Below are 18,677 nucleotides of genomic sequence, written 5' to 3'. Positions count from 1 at the left end.
GGAGCACTTTGTAAACAACAGACCACATCCAATAACCAAATTGATAAAACAGCTACTTAAAACCATGAAAAGGTTGAGTCAAGCCATGATGCCAGGTTGTATGTTGAGTTTAAATGAAATACTTTGGAAAGAATGGGCAGGCCGTATTCAAACACTTGGCGGGCCGGATGTGGCCCCTGGGCCGTAGTTTGCCCACCCCTGCTTTAAATCTTGAGTAGTTTCATTTGACATCTTTTGACTAGCTCGAAAAGTTCTGAATTGAATTGGATGAAATGGGATATGGAAGAAGTGATGACATTTTGGAGGTGATCCGGATCACCGTCTGGATCCAGGGATTTTTTTGGACCATTTTCAGGATGTTTAATGGTGTGAAAGAGTCAATTCGTTGATGTTTGATATGTTTCTCGCCATGCTAGGCGATAATTTGTCAGTCTGCGGAAATGATGGCCACATTGTCTTTAGGAGGAGATAATTGCAGCAAATGACAAATGAGATGCACAAGCAACTAGTCTAGATGTTCTCCTTCTATGTTCCACTGTTATTGGAAATTTCCCTTGATGATAACGAATGAAAAACAAAATGTATGTGTTAATTGAGGCCTCTACTCGACAGACAAATAATCAGAAGTGTCAAAATCCCTTATGGGAAAAAGAGGATTTCCCTAATTGCCATTTTTTTATATGACTAAAATCACGTTTCACAGAGTTTATGGAATAGAGCGGTTAAAGAGTTAAATAAGCTGCTCAGTTTTAATGGATCCTTCAAGGAGGCGATCACGCGTCTGTCTCAGGTGTGGAAGCAGTTTGGTGATTTAGGTTGATGGACAACTAATCAGGAAATCAATTAGGCCTTGACCCAGAAAGCGAGACAAAAGGAGAGGATTTCTTTCTTCCTTTTATTTCCTCTGGCTCTTTCTTGCCGTGGCTTGGACCCTCTGGTGACGCTCATTGGACAAGATGGTCCTCTGGGCTCTCCTATGGTACCGTCTATAGTGGTCTTCATCTTAAATGGATCTATCTGTCAGACTGTGACATGTAGCGTGAACAATGATGTATCGGAAACTTTACATTGACTTACTTTCCACAGTTTGTGACTTTATAGCAATGTAGTAGAAATAGGGAAATTTCTTTTAATTACAAGTACAACGAAACCTTGGTTAGCATCATTAGTTTGTTCCAGAACTGAATCGAAACATGTTTTTTTTTTTAGTTTCACAATTATAGTTGTACATGATGCCCAGTGGTTAGCGCGCAGGCCACACAGCTTGGAGACCCAAGTTCGATTCCACCCTCCGTCATCTCTGTGTGGAGTTTGCAAAGTCTCCGGGTATTCCGGTTTGCTCCCACATTCCAAAAACATGCTAGGTTAATTGGCGACTCCAAATTGTCCATAGGTATGAATGTGAGTGTGAATGGTTGTTTGTCTATATGTGCCCTGTGATTGGCTGGCCACCAGTCCAGGGTGTACCCCGCCTCTCGCCCGAAAACAGCTGGGATAGGCTCCAGCACCCCCGCGTCCCTTGTGAGGATAAGCGGTAGAAAATGAATGAATGGTGCCCAAGCGGAGAATCGAACCCAGGTCTTCCCGATTGTGTGGCCTTCATGCTAACCACTCGTCCAACGTGCAGCTCTGATGGTTAGAGGCTAAATGAATTATTTTTTTTTAATTCATATGGTCATAAAAGCTCTTTTTCCAGCACAGGAACTTTATGAGGGACTTTCTTATTTACCCTGGTAGTGTGAAATATTCCACCTAAAGTTCCTCTTGGGGGTGGAAAAACGTCCCTCCTAGCCCCTCGACGTTTAGTTTTCTTGTTTTGTATCTGCTTTATATTTTATTTACTGACACTTAAAAAAAACATAAAAAACAAATGTGACCTAATATGGACTGTTTATTTACAATACTACTCTACCTGATGCTTGTTTTGAGCTACACAGGACCATAGGAACCTTTTAGTTCTAGGAACTATATTTCAGCAGTAACTACCAGGAACTAAAAGTTCTGGAACACTTTGGTGGAAAAAGTGAAGTCTGTGATGACCTGAAAAGTCCAGAAATTCAGTTTTTCAGGTAGTAGAGGGGGACCCAATGTCAATCTTGTTATAAAAAATATGCATTTTTTTATTAAGGCAAATTATTTGAGTGGTTTAAGATGCAGGAATGGCCATGCGAGTGGAATTCTGTGTTTCCGTGAGACTTGCGAGTCCTCGCTTACAGGCTGACACTTCACGAGTGCTTTTCTCTGCTAAATGGCTAAAGTGTTTTTGATTATTTTCTTGCCAAGTCTTCTTGTGTCCTGCGTGATTTCAACTTGTACCCCGTGTAAATAACTTCCCACTTTGTCAGATATATTATCACTTCCGAGCGACAGTTCCCTGGGCCGCTGTAAGTAAACCATCCAAATCCCTAGCTCTCATCCCTATTTTCATCCCCTAAAAAAAAAAAAAAAACATTAGAAGGATTGCCTTGCTATTGTTGCTCCCCTCGGGAGCAAATCTATTTTTGCAGAGATGGAAATTGTCGCTGCCCACAAAGCTGCTGACACACTCTCAATGGAAGTGTCAGTTCCTCAGGCCTCGCCTTTGTCAAGTGGATAATTTAATTGGAGAGGCACGACGGTGTGTCCCCGGTCGGGGCATTCAAACGTTGTATCACCGCCTGTCCCAATGCTGGCTCCCCTTCCTGCTGAGGAGACTCCACATTTTCTCCCTCTATACAGGTTGGAGAAGGAGGGAGGGGAGGACCCGTGACCCTGTGAAGGCCCTTTGTCAGGGTCTTCAAGTCCCAGGAGCGGCACAAACCTGCTCCGCTATTACCTGAGAGTCATCTCGGGGGCAAATTAGTCAGCAGATAATGAAGCTGTCTTTGATTGCAGTGGATAGAGAGGCTTGGCTTTTTTTTGGGGAGGGGGGATAGAGAGCCTCTCCTGTACAGGGGGGCCTCCACAGGGCATGAAAAGCATGTTTGGAGGAGCGCCTGCTGTCAACGGATGCTCTGTTCCTCCAAGATCCTGGCATAGTTGAGGGTTGAAAGATACACCACGGGGGGGGGGCGTTCAACACATTCCTGATCTCCAGGTGAACCGGGTTCACCCAAAGTTTCTCCACAAACGCCCTCTCAGTCAACTCCACTCTGACCGCCACGGTATGGCACACTGTCATAATAGTTTCTTATCAATCATTCATTCATTTATTTTCTATTGCTTATCCTCACGAGGGTGCTGGAGCCTATCCCAGCTGTCTTCGGGCGAGACTGGACTGGTCGTCAGCCAATCACAGGGCCCATATAGACAAACAACCATTCACACTCACATTCATACCTATGGACAATTTGGAGTACCTGGAGAAAACTCCATACAGAGATGGCCGAGGGTGGAATCGAACTCGGGTCTCCTAGCTGTGTGGCCCGCCAGTCCAATCCAGGGTGTACCCGGCAAGGTCGGCTGGGGTAACATACTCCTGCGACCTTATTGAGGACAAGCAGCATAGAAAATGGATGGATGGGTGCCACAGACCAATAATCTGTGAGCTGTAAATGGTACTCAGACCGCACTTTGGTCACCCATGATCTAAATGTTGCCGACATCTTTTGTGAAATATGTACATGTCTCTACATATGTAGTCTTCACTGATCGCCATCTTTTACCTAACTTATGTGTGTGTTTGTGTGTCGCCAGGACGACCCGCACGCCCGACTCATGGCCGCCCTCCAAGCCGAGACAAAGCTGTGTGGCGTGTGTCCATCGGCCATGAGGAGTGTCTCAACTGCCAACAAAACACACAAAGACCCCCGTCCCCAGCGCTGGCTCTCGACCCCGTCTACCCGACATCCCGAAGCACCCTCCGCCACCACCACCTCAAACGCCGCTGCTCACTTGCCAAGTGGTCTCCTTTTTCGAGGTAGTCCTTGACACAAATGTCACTTTCACACTAAAGCACAACTCCAATGGTTGCAAACACTCCCAGCTCTTCAAGCCAAGTCTTTTCTATTCATGTTTGTTAACGTATTAAAAGAGATATAATACGGTGAATTTAGTAGAACATCATGAACTGCAATTTGTGGAAAATCTGACATTTTTTGAGTTAGTGGAAAACCAGTTTCAAATTCATGAATGTTATGAAAACAATACTAACAAACTCTAACCGCATAATTCATCAATAGCTAAATGTAGTGTTGAAACAATGTCGTTTTCGGTTTCTTTTGAGCATTTCTTGGGGTGCATAGCTGCGGGTTTTTGCACACAAGTCAACCATATCCAAAATATTAAAAACACATTTCTCATCATAGAAATAATCAGATCCAGTGTCAAACTATTGCAAAATAAATTACATGAACTCTACAGTGAATGTTTTATATAAAAGTTTGGTGTAAAAGTGTCAAAATAATTAAGTCATGCATAATGTAATCTATTTTAAAACGTTTGACTTGTACAAGTGTATAAAGAAGTTATCCACTGTTAACAGTAAAACAGTCTGCATCACAGGTGTCAAAGTCAAGGCCCAGGGGCCAGAAGTGACCTACCATTTCATTGTATGTTGCCTGTACTTCGAGTACAGTTGTCCCTCAAACACCGCTCCCTCACTATTTCATAGCTTAAAAAAAATAATGCACGGCGGATGAGTGGTCAGCGCGCAGGCCTCACAGTTTGGAGACCCGAGTTCAATTCCACCCTCGGCCATCTCTGTGTGGAGTTTGCATATTTTCTTCAGATACTCCGGTTTCCTCCCACATTCCAAAAACATGCTAGGTTAATTAGCGACTCCAAACTGTCCATAGGTATGAATGTGAGTGTGAATGGTTGTTTGTCTATATGTGCCCTGTGATTGGCTGATGAGATGTGACATTACATTACATTACTTTCACACTGCATGGACAACATGGTATGAAAAATGAAAACAAAAGCCATCCTCCCAGAATGTGTGGAAGTGGTACGTTTTTGGCTTCTTATTTTGTCCTCCTGAAACCCTTTTTTAGTTTAGAATGAACAAATTATAGGCTAGTTAGTTCGCTAGCTTACAGCTTTTGCATTACAGTTGAGCAATGTGGTGTCAGCAAGCTATAATAGAAGTTTGTTTTTTTAATCAAAAATAAATACTTGAACATCTGCTTGTCACCCTGACATTCTCACTTCACTTTTCATTTCAAAGAATATTACCTTTGTGAGTAAAAATGTAATAATCAAATGCATGGGCAATTGTGCAGTAATATCATGATATATTCATATATATTGACATTTATAAGTGGCCCTCTGAGAACAGCCATAACTGCGATATGGCCCTCAATGACACCCCCGATTCACATTAGCTTTGATAACAAGTGAGGAAGCATACAGTGGTGCTTCTTCTTTTAGCATCCCTTGTTCAAAATGCCATTTTTTTAATAGAAAAAGTATGGCAGAAAAGGCCATGAAAAGTGCAGGAAAAAGAAAAACACATATGCAGAGTTAATCCTTTCCCCTTAAAAGTGAAATATCATCTTCGTGTTTTGTTGTACAATATTGTAATGCAGAAAAAGGTGAAATTAATTAGTGTCATTCTGGATGACATCACCAGCCAGGATGTGAATGTGAAACAGAGACCTGAATAGCAACTTTTAAAGTGGAAGCGTTAGGTCAGCGGTCAGCGTTTAAGACATGAAGGAGTGTAGACAAGCTGTCAACTTGTTCTTTGGCTTGTCAGTTACTCTTTAGTCGGAGATGTGACACGCTGCTCACCGCATATGTCACAACACTTATTTAAATATGTGCATTTAACCCGCAATGACACGCCATTCAGGAAGCGCCGTCGTCACGACCTCTCGGGCCGAGTGCAAGCAAAGACACGTGTCAGGTCCCTTGTGACGCTCACAATTTGCTCTTCAGTTCTTTAGGGAATGACTCGGTGTTCTTTGTCAGGTCAGGTAAAGAACTGGTACACGGTATTATAATATTTATTCTCTGTACTGTTGCTATGATTTGTTTATGGTACTTCTCTTCAACAGCAGAATCCTTTTTTTGTTTTTGTATTACGTCCTCAACAAGAACAGAATGCTGGTACGTGTCATGGAAGCATCGTTGACTAGTTTAAATTATTATTATTATTTATTCCAAATTATTTAAATCGTCTGTGCAATTTACTGTTTACGCTGTACATTGTTGTTCATATTTGATGTCATCGATTTATTCTCCACATTATTATTATTATTATTATTATTATTATTTATTATTATACGGGAGCCAGGCATCGACATTTCGTTGGCAATTTCAAATTGTGCAATACCTTCCTTCCTTGCTTCCTTCCTTGCTTCCTTCCTTCCTTCCTTGCTTCCTTTCTTTCTTTCTTTCTTTCTTTCTTTCTTTCTTTCTTTCTCTCCTTCCTTCCTTTCTTTCTCTCCTTCCTTCCTTTCTTTCTCTCCTTTCTTCCTTCCTTCCTTCCTTTCTTTCTCTCCTTCCTTCCCTCCTTTCTTTCTCTCCTTCCTTCCTTCCTTCCTTTCTTTCTCTCCTTCCTTCCTTCCTTCCTTTCTTTCTCTCCTTCCTTCCTTCCTTCCTTCCTTCCTTTCTCTCCTTCCTTCCTTCCTTCCTTTCTTTCTCTCCTTCCTTCCTTCCTTTCTCTCCTTCCTTCCTTCCTTCCTTCCTTCCTTCCTTCCTTTCTTTCTCTCCTTCCTTTCTTTCTCTCCTTCCTTCCTTCCTTCCTTCCTTCCTTCCTTCCTTCCTTCCTTCCTTCCTTCCTTCCTTCCTTCCTTCCTTCCTTCCTTCCTTCCTTCCTTCCTTCCTTCCTTCCTTCCTTTCTTTCTCTCCTTCCTCCCTTCTTCCCTTTCTTTCTCTCCTTCCTCCCTTCTTCCCTTTCTTTCTCTCCTTCCTCCCTTCTTCCCTTTCATTCTCTCCTTCCCTTCTTTCTTTCTTTCTTTCTTTCTTCCTTCCTTCCTTCCTTTTTTGCAGTAGGGCCTTAATAACAGCAGGTCACTCCTGTCAGGGTCTTTGCAGCACCATCATCAGGTGTTTAAAAAGGATCAATAACTGGTGTAAACTATAGGAATACTCAGATCCATAGGCCGCAGATCAGTTTTCCGATGATTTCCGTGAAAAATCATGTGATCGGTATATGCCGGTAAAGGCTTTTCAACGCTGATCACCTGTGGCTAGCACTATTTCAGCCCATGGTGATCCATGCCTGCATCGTAGTGTCTTACCCTAAAACAATTCTAGTGCCAAAACTAAAACAATCATGTCTGCCGTCTGGAACTTAACTGCAAACACAGGCAAAAAAAATGATCTTGCACGGGTAGTACATAAAAAAGCGTTTGTTGAATACGGCATTTGAAGAACGAACACTTGACGGAGTCACAAGGCTAAACAAATAATTGAATTAATTGAGTGAGAAGACACTGGGTTCAATGAGTGCTCTCCCACTTACCTAAAAGTCCTGCTAGAGATGGTCAAAATGTATTTGAATAGCACTGGTGCTATTCCCCTATTCTTGAAAACTAGCTTAAACGACAGGTAACCATTACAAACCCAAACAGTTTTTCATATCAAACTAACCTAAGAGGAAACTTCCTCTCCCGTGAAGGTTATCTAGTTGTCATCTCCCTGATGAAGTCACAAAGAGAACAGAAATACACTTTGGACTCAGAACAGGACCTCCAACCTCCTCTTAATGAATATGACCTCAGAGTCCTTCCCACAATTCCCCGGGCCCTCATCCCCCCCCACCCCCCTTCTGCTCTCCAAAACAACCCTACAGTGTTTAATCATTCCAAGGACTCTGGGGTGAGCTCCAACTCTAATCAATGAGCCTCATCTACGGGGAGCCCCGTATCCCTGGCGACGCCGTTGCCAAGACAGTTGTGCTTGGCAACCCCGCCGGTTCACCATGGAGATGAGGAACAAAACTCTAGACCCACCCCCACCCACTCCATCCTCCAACCCTCCGTGTCGTATTGAACTTGCTGACGCTTGTACAGCAACAGCTTAGTTTGATGAAGTAACTTGTTTAAACTTTGATTTCATTTTGACGAGTCACGTTTGTACCAGGAAGAATCACCGGTGTTGGATTTTCAAGTCCGATGGACACAATGATCACAACAGTTTTAACTTCAGCACTCACACGAATCTAAAACATCTTAACAATGTTGGAATATTATGAGAAAGATCATATTAGTAACATCACATGACATAAAATTAGTAACATAAAGTTGCAATAATAAAATACTTGATTTTTTTTCAAGTGAATATTTTTTGGGGAAAAAAATGTGAATCTCTGTTTGGACATCTCTGTGTGGAACTTTCGCTGGGTTCTCCGGTTTACTCCCACATTCCAAAGGAAAGTGAATAAAGTCGGATATTGTTGGAATAAAGTCATTATTAGGATAAGAAAGTAGAAATAGTTGAAAAATTAAAAAGAACAGCAGAAATTGAAAGAAACAAATCTAATATTATGCGAACAAATAGTAAATATTACATCCAAAACATTCAAACAAAACAACGTATTATAACCAGGAAAAAAGTTGCAATTTTCTGAGAATAAACTTCTAAAATGAGGACAAATATATAATATATAATTATAAAATATATATCTATATAATAATAATAATAATAATCAAATAATTTTATTTTGAAAAAAATTGTAATTTTATGAGAACCACAACAAAATAAAGGTATCATTTTTGATATTTGGTATAGAGATATCATCAAATTTATATTGGGGGGGAAAAATTATTATGGAATAAAGTCAAAACTATCACAAAAAGAAAGAAAGAAAGATTATTTAAGAAGGAAGTTGAAAGCATTTCATTCATTCTGGATCATAGTATCTGGAATTATTCCATTATCTGGATCATTCTGTGCTCTGACCGAGGTATATGCACAAATGTTCCTATCTAAACATTCCTGGATCCAGACAGTGATCTGGATCAGCCCCGAAATTGCATCAGTTCTTCCATGCAAATTTCGTCCAAATCCATTTAGTTAGAACTTTTTTAATTATTTAGAACTTAAACAAAAAAATTAACATAGGCAAAATCATAACTTTCGCACTCGGCGGATATACTTCCTTAATTTAAGCCACGTGCCTTGACAAAGTTTCCGGGGAATTGACGGTGCAGTTTTTCAGTGTTGCCAGCATGAAAACCAAAACTTAAAAACAAACTTAACGTCTTGCACTTTTGAGAAAAATCAAATGTATTTTGCTGTGCCACAAAGTATCGTGGAAATAGGTTCAGTTGCTTTTTACGCAATCTTGCTCTAAGACACCCCCCCCCCCCAAAAAAAAACTACTTTTGTATTGTAATAAGTCTCTTCCTGCATGAACCTTTCTGTATTAACTTCTGACAAGACCGCAGACTACATTTTCTCGACTTCCCCTGAAGACATCTTCATCTGACATCTCCAAAAGGTTTTGTGCAACCATTTGTCCAAGAATGAGCTTTCTGTTTATCTCATAGAGGGCTTCTCTGCTCAAAAGCGCACCCCCAGAGAGCTTTAGGGAGAAAAAAAAGGCATTTTCCAGCAGCACTCTTCTCATTGATGAAATGTTTCCTCTCTGCTCTTCAATTATTCAGGCCGTTTTCATTGGAGAAGTCCCACTGGCGCCCGGTGAGATTTGCATCTTGATTTATTTGTCATATATCCTTTATATCTCTAAATTCTTTATATCTCTCCAGTGGTGCCATGCATCTTTCATGCCACCTTAGCAGGGCCCGAGCCAAACATCGCCCACATTACACCTTGGCTCTTGTAGAGGCGATGAAAAATGCATCGGCAGGCGTCATTAATTTCTTTACTCTCTACTTGTTCCTCCCAAGTTTGATGTCAGGAGTCACCGATTGCCTCCCATCGTTCTCTTGCTTCATCTGGTTTGTGCGAAGACGAAGCTGGGCTATGACCTGGAAAGGCTGTTTAGTGGAGGATGAGTGAGTGACACAATTAGGTGAACACGGAGACGACGACTTGCCGCTCGCCACGGGGCAAGGCACATTTATTTATGAAGCACTTTTTACTGAGTTCACAGAGGAAATTGTTGAAACCGCTGAAACACTGACTATGTTGCACTTGCACACAGTATTCCTGTCATAACCGGGATATTGTCCATATTCCGAAAACTTGCATCATCAAGCAATGGGGATAGTTTTGTTACAGGTCAGCCACTTTCCGAATATTGTTGGTAATAATTGTAATTCCTTATTCGTTAATTGAATATTTTCATAGTAACAGCATAGAAAATAGGGTTTTGACATGATTAGAGCCCTCCAGATAGGAAATAACCCCCCTATAGTGACCTTTACATTTGTTAAGTAGGATTCCTTATTTATAAATTGAATATTTTCACAGATACAGCATAGAAAATGGGGTTTTGACGTTATCAGAGCCCTCCAGATAGGAAATAACACCCCTATAGTCACCTTTACATTCATTCATTCATTCATTTTCTACCGCTTATCCTCACGAGGGTTGCAGGGGGTGCTGGAGCCTATCCCAGCTGTCTTCAGGCGAGAGGCGGGGTACACCCTAGACTGGTGGCCAGCCAATCACAGGGCACATATAGACAAACAACCATTCACACTCACATTCATACCTATGGACAATTTGGAGTCGCAAATTAACCTAGCATGTTTTTGGAATGTGGGAGGAAACCGGAGTACCCGGAGAAAACCCACGCATGCACGGGGAGAACATGCAAACTCCACACAGAGATGGCCGAGGGTGGAATTGAACTAGGGTCTCCTAGCTGTGAGGCCTGCGTGCTACTGTGCAGCATCCCCTTTACACTCAATTGCCTAATATAGTAGACCTAATAAAAGTGAATAAACCATGTAAGACATAAATAAGACTCATGCTAGTGTGGGTTGCTATACATTTGTTGCAACAGTAGGGATTTGAGTGTCTGAATCGTGTTATTCATCTTCATAAAATTCTGATTAAAAATTGGTATTCGGAAAAAAAACCTGTTTCCATACTCCTGTTTCCTCCCACATTCCAAAAACATGCTAGGTTAATTGGCGACTCCAAATTGTCCATAGGTATGAATGTGAGTGTGAATGGTTGTTTGTCTATATGTGCCCTGTGATTGGCTGCCCACCAGTCCAGGGTGTACCCCGCCTCTCGCCTGAAGACAGCTAGGATAGGCTCCAGCACCCTTGCGACCCTTGTGATGATAAGCGGTAGAAAATGAATGAATGAATGAACCTGTTTCCATGTCTGAAAAGTTTTCAAATATTTCCAATATAACGATTAATACCGGAATATTGTGAGCATGCAAAGAGCTCCCTTTTTAAAGAGAGGGCACCGTATGACAGACCTTGAAGATTATTTCTTTGTGCCACTGACAGACAAAAGCCAGCGAAGGAGATAAGTTAGTGACACGCTTAAATGTGACAAAGCTTTGAACTGGCGTCACACAAACACTTGAGCCCCCCAGATAAGATAAACATGTTTGCAATGGTGTACATTTCATTCTCCCCATCGCTGCTTCTCTCGCCCCTCTGGAGGACTTGCCCTTCCCGAAGGACTAATTCCCTCACAATTATTCATCTTTCCCTGAGCCGCTCCGCAGATTTTTTTTTTTTCATTTCATCCTCCTCATAAGCTACGGCGTTCCTCATGTGCGCAAGTTGCTCGCTGTACGCTCCTTGGCCTTTGGACTCCTGAGTCGGGGTTGTACAAATCGGGATATCTGCGGAATGCGCCATCAAGCCTTACAATCTCCATCTGCTGGTATGACGACAGGAAAGAGGGCAGAGTGATGGAGTGCCAATTAAATATACAGCACAGAACACACAGGCTATTGTTAGGATCTTATGGATCTTATGCAAGCACAGTACAATATCATGTACACAATGTAGTATTTCAACTTTCATGTCATTCATTCATTTATTTTCTACCGCTTTTTCCTCACGAGGGTCGCGGGGGATGCTGGAGCCTATCCCAGCTGTCTTCGGGCGAGAGGCGGGGTACACCCTGGACTGGTCGCCAGCCAATCACAGGGCACATATAGACAAACAACCATTCACACTCACATTCATACCTATGGACAATTTGGAGTGGCCAATTAACCTAGCATGTTTTTGGAATGTGGGAGGAAACCGGAGTACCCGGAGAAAACTAGCCTTAAATTTCTTCATTCTAAACTAAAAAAGGGGTTTCAGTAGAACAAAATAAAAAAACAAAAAATTTACCACTTCCACACATTCTGGGAGGATAACTTTTTTTTTCCCATGCAGTGTGAAAGTAATGTAATGTAATGTCACATTCATACCTATGGACAATTTGGCGTGGCCAATTAACCTAGCATGTTTTTGGAATGTGGGAGGAAACCGGAGTACCCGGAGAAAACTAGCCTCAAATTTCTTCATTCTAAACTAAAAAAGGGGTTTCAGTAGAACAAAATAAGAAACAAAAAATTTACCACTTCTACACATTCTGGGAGGATAACTTTTTTTTCCATGCAGTGTGAAAGTAATGTAATGTAATGTCACATTCATACCTATGGACAATTTGGAGTCGCCAATTAACCTAGCATGTTTTTGGAATGTGGGAGGAAACCGGAGTACCCGGAGAAAACCCACGCATGCATGGGGAGAACATGCAAACTCCACACAGAGATGGCCGAGGGTGGAATTGAACCCTGGTCTCCTAGCTGTGAGGTCTGCGCGCTAACCACTAAACCGCTGTGCCGCCCACTTTCATATCATTTCCCCGAAAACCAAAAACTAGCGCTACTACAGTCTTTTGATTCCTGTCAAACTTCCTTGTCACATCTTGTTGCGCTAACAATAAATCCCCTTAGATTGGATCCCACTGCACTTTAAAAGGAGACCAGCCTCTCCGGGTTCATCCAGTTGACGTGAATTGCAAAGCATCACATGGATCCAAAACCCTGAGCGCTGGTGTAGGCGAGTCGGTCTGCAGGCTTTCATGACAGCTTGCTAACGCCGCTCCTGCGAGGGCGCCTCTTTCACATGTTTGTCGTCTGATTCACACGTCCCTGAAGGAAGCCTCCTCAGAAATTGGATGGTAAAACACTGTGAAAACATCGGATGATGACAGTGGAAGCTCGGACGGAGACTGGGATATGTGGGTCATGTATCTGAGTCCGGTATGCTTTTTTTTTTTCCATCAGGTTGGAGGGAAGTTGACTTTCTGTGTGTGTGTGTTTGGGGGTAAGCCTGACTGGAAAACCGTGTTCGTCTATTTTTAATTCATGGCATACCACCTGGCTAATGGTGTTTTTGGATCCGCCACCCCCTGACTCCCACCCCACTCTCGCTCTATCTCTCTCTCTCTCGCGCTCTCTTTCTCTTGCAAAGCCCGGAACAGAAACTTGCTTCAAATAATCAGACCTCCGCCAAATGCGCCCAAATTATTTATGCCCGCCTGCATTATGCGCCGCTGATCATAATATCCGAATATTGAGGCAGTTGGGAAATGTCAGGTGGAATTAGGGCACATTGATGGTCACCCAAACAGCTCACATCGGGACAACTTAGAATGTGATTTGATCTTTGGTCTTGCTACTCATATTTTTGGAAAACTGTCCAGTTTGAAAACATTAACTCATTCAATACCAGGCATTTTTCAAAAGCCATGCCTCTGGGTATCAGATATTTTTTGATGATTTTGACAGATTTTCCGAGGCACCGAGTATTCCGAGTATTGTGTTGTTGGGCTACATGCTGAAATGCATTTTCAATTCCTGGTTGCTGCAGAGATGCATGCCCAGCTCTTAGAAAATGGACTTCTGCCACTATGTGGCTTTTTTTTTTGTCTTAAAACAGCACCATATACAACAACATATGTTTTACTGTGCATTGTACTATATCATCACCTCTTTGTGCCTCTCGAACCAAAAAAAATGTAAACCATATATAAATACGTCTTTGGGAGTGAGCGGTCGGGTTGAAAAAAACGTATAAATACGTCTTTGGTAGCAAATGAGTTCAACTATTTGTACGATTTCTTACTACATTTAAAGATGTATGTGTCAAAAGTTAATACATTAAAAAAAACATGTCTATTCAAGGGGCTCTACTATAGAAAGTGACTAGACTAGAAATATAGAAATAGCTGACAACACAAGTGAGTACCAAGATAATGATATCTTGTCTACAATCAAGCAATGTGCATGAATGCTGCCAACTCTGGTTAGCTCTGGTTAATTCCACATCCAAGAGGATTAAGGCAGCGGTGCTTAAAAAATGTTCACATCAAGGACACAATTTCACCGTCACATGCTATACAAGCTGTACATTTGCCACGTTTACATGAGGAGTTTTTCCTCTTTCCGAATGACTTTTCCGAAAACAATGTATACATGGAAAGGAATATTCCAATCTCTTGCCTACATGCACTGCTATAATCCAACAATAGTCAATGGAGCATGTGCAGTAAAGCGTAAACATCAACATCACGTGATACCGGATTTCCCGAGTTTTTCTTTCACTTGTTGGAATAACTCCGTATTGCCAGTTTTTTGTTCGTCCAGTCTTGAAATTTAGTTTGGATCAAAAACAAACTTTCCACAGCAGTCCAGTGCCGATTGCTCGCCTCCATTTTTAAAACCGAAGAAGGTCATATCTGAGCATATGCTAAAAGAACGCACTCAGGATAAATTTAAACAGGAAAAGATAAAATTCAATATTGCTAATATTTTATAATTAAACTCGTGACATGTTTTATATAGATATATATTTTATTTTTCAAGAAAAACTGGACTTGTGAATGGCGTATAGAAGGGTTTAGATTCTGTTCCACAGATGGCGCTAATGCACATCGAAAGCTGCTTGCCAACCGCAAATAAACAACAGAAGAAGAAAAACACGACGAAGAATAACTTACAGTTTGAGCAGGTACAAGATACCTCAATCGGATTGGGGAAAGGAATATTCCACCCCAGGGAATCCGATTATATGTTCATTTGGATTGGGACTTTTCTTTCGGAATGAGATGTATACAAAGGTTAGATTCTTTCCGTTTGAGCAAATAAACCGAATGCAATTGGAATATTTGGGTCCATGTATACATGGCTACTGACTACTCTAAAGTACATTCATAATTACTTTATATAGTATTGTCCCCTGACAACCTGGAATAAGATACTTGGAGACAGATATTGTATTTCCAATCCTACATCCTTTACATATAAAACGACAATTAAATTCCCAACTTTCTCTTTGTCTAAACGCTGACAGTGACAGAGGAGCTAATCCTCTTAGCACACGCTGTCTTTGTTGGTAAATATCCCTATCAGGTTTGTTGCATGTCGGCCTAATGTGGCTTCCGGCCCGTGGGCGCAACGCGGCAGAGTTGACAGTGCGATGTCGGCGCTCTCATCAGAGCAGCGGGTGCATCCCATGGAAGAATGCCTGCACAACTTAAAGGCTTGTTATAAACTGCTTTGTTCGCTCTCTTGTTGGCCCGACGTGAGCGGCTAATGAGTTTTTGCGAGTTTGTCTTTGCATCGACCTTAGTTTGCAAACCCATGCAATGAAGCTGATGCATTTTAGACCCAAAAAAAAAAAAAAAAAATTCGACGAAGTGCTGTGATAATCTCTTTGGCAGATATAATTTGGCCTCGGACAGATAAGTTTATCTTTGCATTAGTTTGATTTGACACACTTTCATCAAGATAAACATCGCTGATGGTGAGGCGTTCACATCAGACAGCCTTCAGTGGAAAATACCGCAGTACGTCTTTAAAGATGAGAAGAAAAGACAAGGGTATACTTCTTGACTACTTCATGATGGCGCATAATGATAAATGAAGTGATTCAAAAAATAAAGATAGAACAGATGAAGAAGGTTGTGGATCTTCACCTGAGGGCGAGCTTCCAGGAAGTCCTCCTCTCCACCACTCTGATCCATTATTCAGCAACAAGCACAATTAGCCTCCATGTCAAGCTATTTTTACAAGCCTCAATAACATATAACCAATGTGCATTTCACCACTTGTTTCTTTCTTTCTTTGGCACGTTAATGCTCTAGATCAATGTCGAGCTTTAACGGCTTCACTTATTATTGAGCAGGGCTTTTGTTGGACGTCGTTTTGTGAGGCCTGATCGTCATCGTCAGAAGCGCAGGGATGAGTTAATTGGACTCATCTGTCTCCTTGTCACGCGTGTGACCTCCAGAACCTTAAAGAACACTCAGCAGGAAAGTCAAGTTTGCTTCAAAGTCGCTTCTGAGCTATTTCTGAGCACTAAGACTTGGGCTGTGTTTGAAACTGCGTACTTACCTAATAGTAATAGTAACTCTTTGAGTATGCAGTGTGTCTACACATGCAGTATGCGATTTTTGAGTATGCGAGAAGTTCCCGGATGCATACTGCACACTCAAATTACCCAGGATGCAACACAACGTGACGTCACCGTGAAAAAAACAAAAACGTTGGCAGCAGGATGGACTAAATGGCAATGTCAAGCAGTATATATTGCGAGTTGGTTTGTTTCTTGTTTTCAAAGTAAAAGCATGATTTATCACTGTAGTTTTTTGTATGACAAAAGTAAGAGTGTGTTTTATTTCGAGAAAATAACCAGAAGTGTGTTTCTCACTTCGGCTAGCTTAAATTTTGACGAATTCGTCCGAACAAAATTGTAAACAATTGGTATTTGGACAAATAAATGGCACACTCGGGATCTAAACTGACACTTTCTTTTATCTCAAAGTGATGTATTTAAAGAGTTTAGAGCTAAAGTGAAATCAGCTTCAGCCTGTCGATTTCGGCTCAGGTAGGAGCGCAATGCATTGTGGGTTATCATGTACACTGTAATGTAAATGCTTTGCATACTGTCTGGTGGATTGGCTATGCAGTACAGAGTGTGGATAGTATGGGCATGGAAGTATGTAGTAGTAGGTACGCGGTTTCGAACACATCCCTGGTTTACACTCAGGGTGTCTTCGAACAGTCAATTATTCGATGATGATGATGTCATGTGATCAGGATTGTACCATTCTGACTAAATGGGGGTACGTGGGGCTACAGCTTAGCATATATTATTATATAGAATGTGTTTGTTTGTTATGAATACCCCATTTCAATACAAATTTGTGTTTTTATAGAATTTAAAATGTCATGCGTGTTTAACTTATGCAAGATGGCGACGTGTACACACAGCAAAGTAGTTTTGTAGTCATTATTTTGTTCATATCGAATAATCTTAAACTCAAATTTTAGGAAATTGGATTTCATAGCTCCAACATTTTTATCGTTGATCTTGGACTCGTCTACACACACACAAACAATACAGCTATACAAGCTAACACTAAGCTAGCACACCGCACAGACTCTCTTTATGTAGCATTTTTCTTTGCTAATGTGTGGTCTTTATTGAAGAAGATGGACGGGTTACGGTTCCATGTCACCTTTTAGACTGCAATAGCAACATTTTTACCGAGTTATGACTAAACAGACGGACATTTTTTGTTTAGCTAGCCGACCGCTACACAGTTCGGACTAATAGAAAACAAGCAGGATGCTTCAGTGGAGGACTATGCATTTATGACAACTGTTAAATAAAGAAAGTTACTGTTGCACACCTAGCACGTTCCGCTAAAAACTCTTGTGCTTTTCGGTTGTATTTCTATCTTGAAGTGAGAATGATAACTCCAACTGAAGTCAATGGAGGAGCTGTAAAGTGAAGGAGTATGCCTCCATGAAATCATGTCTCCATACAGTATGTCCAAAATCCCATACTGGCCAATGCAAATGAGCCTCTATGCATCTGGCGTCTGATAAAAGCTAGAGCGTGCTATATGTTCAGCGCCGCTAGCCGCGATACCCGAGTGCTTTGAGCTCGTGTGCAGCTTTCAAGATGAGAAGACCTCGCCGCCTGTGCTTTTTTTTTTTTTTTTTTTCTTTCCCCTCCCTTTGCACCACCAGGCTCACATTCCGCTCCATTAGCACGATGCTAAATGCGCTCGGTACAGTAATTAGCGTGTATTAGCATGAGGCCTTCGTTAGAGCTTGGCACATCGTGAACGTGCTCTTTGACCCTCCTCCTCGCAGGTGCCGTCATCGTGGCAGAGCAGGCAGGTAATTAGGCGACTTAAGTGGAAGGAGTACGGGGGTGTTAGAAGCTTCATTAGCCCTCCCTCCCACTTATGAAGCCCTTTAGTCAACCCTAGTTGATCTTTACAAGACCCCCCCACACCCGCCCCACCCGAACTCAACCCCCTCTACTTCCATTCTTTGCCTCTACTCTCTCATCTCCAGCAGCCTTACCTCTGACCCCCTTTGGTTGCCTTCTCCCCCCTAAAAGTGGGGTGTGTGGCGCTGCACGGGGTGACTGATCAAAACCTGGGGTGGGGGTGACTCCCCAGGGAAGACATATTCCGAGTTAGGAGAGGGGATTTAAACACTTGTCCAAAACCACAGCTGAACTGAAAGGGGGTTCTAAGCAAAAAAAGAGGTGCCGCCCCTCTCTTTAATCCCACTAATGAGTAAGGGGAGCCCCCCCCCCCAATGCCCCCTATGCAGGCTGCCTTCACCTGTAAAGGTCCTTAATGAGGTTTGCATGGTGAGAAGCCTTTAAAGCTGTTTTTGCTTGTTTGCTTCAAGTGTCTTAAAAAAAAAGTTGTGGATTTGCGAGAGCAGCGTTGAAGTGGATGAAAGATGACAGAAGCAGCAAAAACAACAAAGTGCTCTCTTGAGGATGACAAAATCCTCTTCTGTGTGTGTGTGTGTGTGTGTGTCAAACAGTGCATATACA

The 18,677-nt window shown here is 41.9% G+C and overlaps 1 protein-coding gene across 6 annotated transcripts in view; it reads left to right on the top strand.

Annotated features, from left to right (window-relative positions):
* LOC131108007 (uncharacterized) overlaps positions 1–18,677 on the top strand; it is a 122,506-nt gene that overhangs the window by 77,329 nt on the left and 26,500 nt on the right. For all 6 annotated transcript variants that reach the window (XR_009120373.1, XR_009120374.1, XR_009120376.1 and 3 more), the window contains one exon: positions 3,676–3,898. Coding sequence is in view for 2 of the 6 variants with exons in the window: in XM_058058589.1 (XP_057914572.1) it covers positions 3,676–3,898 (223 nt within the window). In the remaining 4 variants the exon portion in view is untranslated. The remainder of the gene's footprint in view (positions 1–3,675; positions 3,899–18,677) is intronic.

Source organism: Doryrhamphus excisus, chromosome 20 (assembly GCF_030265055.1).
Source record: "Doryrhamphus excisus isolate RoL2022-K1 chromosome 20, RoL_Dexc_1.0, whole genome shotgun sequence".
Taxonomy (NCBI): Eukaryota; Metazoa; Chordata; class Actinopteri; order Syngnathiformes; family Syngnathidae; genus Doryrhamphus; species Doryrhamphus excisus.
This window is presented reverse-complemented; position numbering and strand designations above follow the sequence as displayed.